At 39.6% G+C, this 8571-nt stretch overlaps 1 protein-coding gene across 1 annotated transcript; it reads right to left on the reverse strand.

Moving 5' to 3' along the window:
* Positions 1 to 322: 322 nt before the first annotated feature.
* On the reverse strand, positions 323 to 1240 carry LOC136167709 (olfactory receptor 9G19-like). Its single transcript, XM_065935218.1, has one exon. It carries the CDS (start codon positions 1238 to 1240, stop codon positions 323 to 325), a length of 918 nt encoding a protein of 305 aa, XP_065791290.1.
* Between the last annotated feature and the right edge of the window lie 7331 nt (positions 1241 to 8571).

Below are 8571 nucleotides of genomic sequence, written 5' to 3' on the forward strand. Positions count from 1 at the left end.
ATCAGTCAGTCAAAATATTCACATGCTAAAGGAGTGGACAGTTCTGTCTCTTTATGAATGTAGAAGAAGTGTTTTATGTTTTAAGTTATTTGCTTTTATTCTAGAGTAACTGAAATTTAATTCAAGTCTTTATCTCCTAGATTCCCCTAATTTTCTCATTTTAGGCCTCTTGAATTGTCAGGTAGCAAGAATGCAAATTCTTTAGCTTGCTTTGTACAAATTCTTAGTTGTAATAAACACAGCACGATGGCAGCTCTTCTTGAAATAGAGTAACCTTATCAAAAACTATCTCCACATCTCCTTAGAAGGAGAGACTCTTGATTTATTTGAGGAGTTTATTCAGAGCCTCTTTCACATCCTTATTCCTCAGACTGTAGATCATAGGGTTCAACATTGGGAACACTACAGTGTAAAACGTAGAAACTATTTTATCCCTGTCCAATGAATAGCTTGACTGTGGACGAGAGTAAATGTAGAGAATGGATCCATAGAACAGGGTGACAGAGACGAGGTGTGAGGAACAGGTGGAGAAGGCTTTGAGGCGGCCCTGGGTGGAGCGGATCTTCAGGATGGTGGTGATGATGAAGAGGTAGGAGGCCAGGATGAGCACAGTGGGGGTGATGACGTTGGAGGCGAGGACAAAGAACAACACAGCCTGGTAGGTATCTTTTCTTCCACAAGCCAACTTCACAAGAGGTGGGATATCACAGAAGAAGTCATCAATGACATTGTTACTACAGAAGTTCAAAGCAAAAGTTCCTTTGGTAACAATGAAAGAGTTAATAAATCCACCAAGGTATGAGGATGCTATTAGACATGCACACAGCCTGCTGGGCATGACCTGAGAGTAAAGCAGTGGCTTTGAGATGGCCATATAGCGGTCATAAGCCATGGCAGCCAGCAAGTAGCACTCACTGTAGGCCAGTCCCGCAGAGAAGAAGAACTGGGCTACACAGCCAGCAAAGGAGATGCTTTTGTCTTCAGAGACGCATGTCACCAGGATCTTTGGGGTGTACACAGAGGAGTACCAGAGATCCAGGAAAGACAGATTCCCAATGAAAAAATACATGGGTGTGTGAAGTCGGGAGTCGTTACTGATCAACACTATGAGCGTGGTATTTCCTAGCAGTGTCATAGAGTAGACACCAAGGAACACCACAAACAGGACCAGCTGCACCACAGGATCTGTTGTGAAGCCCACCAGAATGAAGTCAGTCACTGTGTGATTGCTCTTCCCCATGGCTAGAGGAATCTCACCCAAGAGGAGAGAAAATGTGTTCAGCTTAAATCCCTCTGTCAAATACAAAGAAAATATGATAAATAAAGGACATTGAATAATTGCCAAACCTTGAAGCCTAGGATCTTGTAATGTAAGTGCTCATTTTAGAAAGAGCTATCATTTTGCAACAAAATCACTCAGACTTTACAGCTATATATTGCTAAAAGTTGACTTAGGCACATTATAATCTTTTAGTGTTTTTTGGGCAAACATCAGTTTGAATCAGGCAGCTCTAAACCAAATATAATCAAGGGTTGTTTATAGACAGGGACAATGGGAGAGGTTTTTGTAGAGATAATGTGGAAACAAAGCAAGAAAATTAACTGATTGGTCATAACTCAAGAGGCTGCCATATTAGGGAAACCTAGTAACAATTGGCTATGTTGAGTTGCTCTTAAGTTTCATCTTCTCAGTTTCAAGTGAATTAAATCTGCCTTTGGTTTTTATTTGCTCACATAGGCTGCCAAGGTATAATAGACATCTAAGTCTGATGGTTTCCTTGTTGAATGACTTTAAAATATTCAGTTCCAAATTTCTGTAGCTGGTTAATTATTTTTCCCTCTTAAGAATGATTGATCAACTAAAGGAAGTATGGACTTATAGTTTTTATTCTATTCTTATTTAGTCCTTTTTGCAATGACAGTTTGCTTTTGTGCTACATGTGGGTTTTGTAGCTTAATCTGTTACCTGTTTGTATCTGAAATACTGAATTTAGCTATTTTAAATATATATATATATATATTCTAGTATTTTTCTTTTAGTGCTTTCATATGTTGGGACAACCTATGCTGATACTGCTTATTTGCTTCGGTCATTTCTGACTCTGTGCAACCCTATGGACTGCAGCCTACCAGGAACCTCTGTCCATGGGATTCCCTAGGCAGGAGTACTTGAGTGGGTTGCTATGCCCTCCTCCAGGGGACTTCCTGACCCAGGGATCGAACCCAGATCTCCAGTATTGCAGGCAGATTCTTTACCACTGAGCCACCAGGGAAGCCTGGGACAACCTATAGCTGTTAAAATTTGTATATCTTAATGCTTCCTACAGGTAGAAAAAAAACAAGATTATAAGTAAAAAAAGAGAATATATGCAAAATTTTGGGGGGAAAAGTATGTATAGGATCAGATCTGTATACATGTTCTGCAGTAAAAATTAGTGAACAACAATAATCTAAAGGGCCAATTTTGAATGCAATTCATACATACTGCATAAATAATACAGTACTAGAAATTATTGCATTATTTTAGATTTTTATTCTTTTCTAAGTTTTTACTATTAAAGAGTTTTTTCCATTGTAGGAACAATTTGGCTAAAAATATGTCTTAGAATATGATCATGAAACTCAATATTGAATATGATAACTTGAACATCTCACTCTCTTCAGGATTCTCTGCAGGTAGAACTATAAATTTTCTCTTGAAATGGATGTGTGTGTGCTCAGTCACTCAGTTGTGTCCTACTCTTTACAGCTCCATGGACTAGAGCCTGCCAGGCTCCTTTGTCCATGGAATTTTGCAGGCAAGAATAGTAGAGTGGGTTGCCATTTCCTACTATAGGGGATCTTCCTGACCCAGGGATTGAACTCATGTCTCTTGCATCTCCTGTGTCTCATGCATTGGCAGGCAGTTCTTTAACACTGTGTCACCTGGAAAGCCCCAAAAGTAATGATACCACTTACTATATTTTGAGAAACCACTCTTTGCAAAACACCTTTCTGGGAATTTTACCTAATTGTCAAACAAGTGTCGAACATGGATTGTAGTTCCCATGAAAGATAGGAAAAGAGATTCAGGGCTATCAATTAACTTTCCCAGAACACTGGTGGTTGCCAGCTAGCTAAGGTATTATTCTTCCTAAATAAGGATACAATTTTGTGCTATAAACTTAATAATGCAACTTTTCCCAACATTAATGTAATCACTTTCTTATATTTACAGACATATTTATTTTGTTTGGAATTCATCTCAGAAGTAACATATGCCTTTATGTTTATTTAAAGAATATCAAACTGAAAGAAATTTAACAGTTTTTATGTCTTTTGAAGTTTAAAAAATTCTAATAATTTGTGCTATTTCTTGGTTTTGCCTAAATTGTTTTTGAGATATTAACAAAGCCATTTCTTCTGTAAGTGGTTCCTGTTAGATGTTTGCTTGTTAGTTTGTGCATTTATTTTTTCTCCTTTGACTTTGTAATATTTTGTAAAAAATAATTTTTATCAGAGTATATTTGTTTATAATATTGTATTGCCTTCTACTGTACAACAAAGGGAATCAGCCGTATGCATACATATCTCTTTTTTTTAAATTTTCTTTCCATTTAGTTCACCACAGAGCATTGAGTAGAGCTCCCTGAGCTTAACAGTAGGTTTTCTATTTTATACATAGTATCAATAGTGTGTATTAATTGCTCTTTTTTGTTGTTTTTAATAATGAAAATGTTATTTTCCCTTGTGAGCCTCTATAATTTCAGAAACTGTGATGAGAAATTAGTGAATATATTTCAAAAGAGGGCCTTTCGCTAGCACTTATCCTATCTGAGTATTTAAATGACCATTGGACTGGTTGTAAGGATCAAATAAAAATTTCCCCTACATACAAATTAGACAACTTACCTGAGGTTCTCAGCAACACCATCCACATTTGAATTGAACAGGATTCCAATCTATCAGTTTCAGAATCTTTTATGTCAGTTTCTGGATCCCCAGCATTATAAAGCCCTGCAACCTCTCAGGATTTCATAACCTTGGAAAACAACTAACAAGTCAATTAAATAAGGTATGTTGACAATTGGATATTATTTAGTAATACAGTCTTTTTTTAAATTTCCTTTGAGATTACAGTTCCCTACTGAAAATTAATCAGCAAAATTTTCATTCTCATTCTGTCTTGAATTATGTGGAACCTAGACAAAGCATAAATTTATGTATACCATATATACATAAAAAGGTGCACACATTTTGTGAATACCATATATATTCATATATATATATATATATATATATATATATATAAGCACAAATGTTCACTGATATTGATATTTTTGTTATATGCTGATTACCTTCATTTGTCTTCCAAACCCATTTTCCACCTTTTTATCCTTCTCTTTGCTCTGGGATGCCCAATCTTATTAACTGCATCTTGGGCTCCTTTCTGTCTACTGAGTGTGTTACTTAACCAGTGGTTGCCACTGGCAGGGAAAAGAGTGAGGGAACAGTAGCTTTTCCCACACTCCTTTCCTGCAAAGTGCCACATCTATGGACCCAGACCATAGAACCTGTCAAGTTGCCCATTTGAAAACTCTCCCTCCAGTGCACGTAACCATTCACTCTTCCTGCACAAGAGAGGAGATATCAGCTCTCAGAAGTTATTAGTTCTAGAGTAATCACACTATTCCTTGGTAACTCCTAAACCACACTTATTCCTTTGTAGTAATCCTTTTATTAAGTCTTTTCCAAATTAACTAGTTTAAGTGGTCTTCTGCTACCTGCTAGGTTCATAACTGATACTGGTCTTAGAAGTAGTACCAGGAGATAAGCTTTCAAGTGAAATTGAATTAATCATGTATTTGAAGATTAGAACTCTAAATGCATCCAATTATTTTAATAAATAGGACAATGGTAACCTATGGCAGCCAGTGGCATGAAATTTACTTAAATGATCGCTAAGGTCATCATGAAATGAAGGACAGGTGAAGGTCAAGACATTGAGAGGTCAATTTTTTTGGAAAAGATACATATAAATAAAGATTACTCATAACAAGTAGTGAGTTGTCTCCTGCTGGAATTTAAACCTGAGTTATTCACCTGAATAAACAGGTTGAAATAAAGCCAGATTGCAGTCCATAACTCTCAGAAACAAGGTGGGATCAATTATCTAAGTACCACAAACTCTCAATGGTAATGAAGTATTCTGTTGTTCATACATTTGTGGAAATGTTTGATGTGTTAGGTGGTTTCTGAGGAATGAAGTAGATGACGAAACAACCGAGGTGATATTTTTTCTTCTAAGAAAAAAGTTATCTTTATGTGAATTAACAATTCTCTGCCCTTTGATGAATGAGGGTAAGAAGCTTGTGCAAGCTTCCTGATGGGAGGGACTTGAAAGTGGGAGTCAAAGTGTTAGTTGCTCCGTCCTGTCTGACTCTCTGCAACCCCATGGACTATAGCCTGCCAGACTCCTCCATCCATGGGATTTTTCAGGCAAGAATACTATAGTGGGTAGCCATTCCCCTCTCTAGGGCATCTTCCCAACCCAGGGATTGAACCTCAGTATCCTGCATTTTAGGCAACCTCCTTACCATCTGAACCACCAGGGAAGACTTGATGGGAGGGACTGGCTTTGGGGGAAACTGGGTCTTACTCTGGTGCTCAGAGCCATGTTCAGTGAATCTTTAATTCAATTTTCTGCTGATGGATGGGGCTGTGTTCCCTCCCTGTAGTTTGACCTGAGGCCAAACAATGGTAGGGTAATGGCGACCTTCTCTAAAAGGACTTATGCCAGCAGGCCGCGCCGCCCAGGACTGCTGCTGTCAGTGACCCTGACGCGGTGGCAGGCCACTGTCCACCCACACCTCTACTGGGGACTCCTGAACACTCACAGGCAAGTCTGACTCAGTCTTGTGGGGTCACTGCTCCTTTCTTCTGGGCTCTGGTGCACACAGGGTTTTATGAGTGCCCTCCAAGAGTCTGTTTCCCCGGTCCTGTGAGAGTTCTATAATCAAATCCCACTGACCTTCAAAGTCAGATTGCATGGGAATTCTCAGGCCCTTTGCCAGATGCCCAGGTTGGGAAATCTGTTATGGGACCTAAAACTTTCACAACAGTGCAAGAACTTCTTTGGTATATTTTTTTCTCTAGTTTGTGGATCACCTGCTCTGTGGCTCTATATTGGGGCTAATGGTGACCAAGAAGACTTATGCCATATGCCGTGCCTTCCAGGAACGCTGCTGCCAGAGCCCCTGTCTCCACGGTCGGCCACTACTGACCCATGCCTCTGCAGGAGACCCTGAAACACTCACAGGCATGTCTGTCTCAGTCTCTTGTGGGAATCACTGCTCCTTTCCCTGGGTCCTGGTTCACACAAGGTTTTGTTGGTGCCCTCCAAGCACCTCTGGCAGATATGAGGTTTGATTTTAAATGATATTATGCCCCTCATACCATCTTGTTCTGGCTTCTTTGACCTTCTATCTGCATATCTTCTTTTGGTGGGTTACAACGTTCTTCTGTCTATGGTTGTTCAGCAGATAGTTGTGATTTTGGTGTTCTCACAGATGAGCGCATTTTCTTCTACTCCACCATCTTGCAAAGTAGTAGCACCGAGAACTCAAAATTCCCATTTACAAAGGATCTTGAAACTCAGCCAATGGGGACAATGTATTTCCCCAAAATCTTCTTGTGGCTGGCTTATAGTCATTTATTATGGGAATCTTACTTTGAGAAAGGGGAAATACACAGATGACCTGTGGGTTATTGGTTCTTGACTCTGAACTGATAATAAGCTTCAGAGATGGAAATACATCAAAGGTACACTATTGTCAGTGGTTCTAATGGAAACAACATGAAAGATAGTTTTGGTTGGTACATATCTCTCAGTAGGTCCAATGGGACCAGTCACATAGCTGATTTTATTTATCTATACCCAAAAATCATATTCAGTTCAGTTCAGTGGTTCAGTCGTGTCTGACTCTGTGACCCCATGAACCTCAGAAAGCCAGGCCTCCCTGTCCATTACCAACTCCCGGAGTCTACCCAAACCCATGTCCATTGAGTCAGTGATGCCATCTAACCTTTTCATCCTCTGTCGTCCCCTTCTCCTCCTACTTTCAATCTTTCCCAACATCAGGGTCTTTTTAAATGAGTCAGCTCTTCCCATCAGGTAACCAAAGTATTGGAGTTTCAACTTCAACATCAGTCCTTCCAATGAACATCCAGGACCAATCTCCTTTAGCATGGACTGGTTGCATGTCTTGGACATGCAAGAGTCCTCTCCAACACCACAGTTCAAAAGCATCAATTCTTTGGTGCTCAGCTTTCGTTATAGTCCAACTCTCACATCCATACATGACTACATAAAAGACCAAAGCCTTGACTGGATGGACCTTTGTTGACAAAGTAACGTCTCTGCTTTTAAATATGCTGTCTAGGTTGGTCATAACTTTCCTTTCAAGGAGTAAGCATCTTTTAATTTCATAGCTGCGATCACCATCTGCAGTGATTTTGGAGTCCAGAAAAGTAAAGTCAGCCACTGTTTCTACTGTTTCCCCATATATTTGCCATGAAGTGATGGGACCAGATGCCATGATTTTAGTGTTTTCTGGATGTTGAGCTTTAAGCCAACTTTTTCACTCTCCTCTTTCACTTTCATCAAGAGGGTCCTTAGTTCTTCTTCACTTTCTGCCATAAGGGTGGTGTCATCTGCATATCTGAGGTTATTGATATTTCTCCCGGCAATCTTCATTCCAGCTTGTGCTTCCTCCAGCCCAGCGTTTCTCATGATGTACTCTGCATATAAGTTAAATAAGCAGGGTGACAATATACAACCTTGACATACTCCTTTTCCTATTTGGAACCAGTCTGTTGTTCCATGTCCAGTTCTAACTGTTGCTTCCTGACCTGCATACAGGTTTCTCAAGAGGCAGGTCAGGTGGTCTGGTATTCCCATCTCTTTCAGAATTTTCCAGAGTTTATTGTCATCCACACAGTCAAAGGCTCTGGCATAGTCAATAAAGCAGAAATAGATGTTTCTCTGGAACTCTCTTGAATTTCCGATGATCCAGCAGATATTGGCAATTTGATCTATGGTTCCTCTGCCTTTTCTAAAACCAGCTGGAACATCTGGAAGTTCATGGTTCATGTATTGCTGAAGCCTGGCTTGGAGAATTTTGTGCATTACTTTACTAGCGTGTGAGATGAATGCAATTGTGCAGTAGTTTGAACATTTTTTGGCATTGCCTTTCTTTGGGATTGGAATGAAAACTGACCTTTTCCAGTCCTGTGGCCACTGCTGAGTTTTCCAAATTTGCTGACATATTGAGTGCAGCTCTTTAACAGTATCATCTTTTATAATTTGAAATAGCTCAACTGGAATTCCATCACCTCCACTAACTTTGTTCATAGTGATACTTCCAAAGGCCCACTTGACTTCGCATTCCAGGATGTCTGGCTTTGTGTGAGTGATATTGTGTATGAATACATAGAATAAAACAGAACCCTCACTTTACTTCCCTGCCCCTGGCCATTGGAATTAGTGCCGTCATTGTTGAAAGGTTTGAGAAGAAGTCCTTTTAACTACTC

The sequence above is a fragment of the Muntiacus reevesi genome, chromosome 4 (genome assembly GCF_963930625.1).
Source record: "Muntiacus reevesi chromosome 4, mMunRee1.1, whole genome shotgun sequence".
Taxonomy (NCBI): domain Eukaryota; kingdom Metazoa; phylum Chordata; class Mammalia; order Artiodactyla; family Cervidae; genus Muntiacus; species Muntiacus reevesi.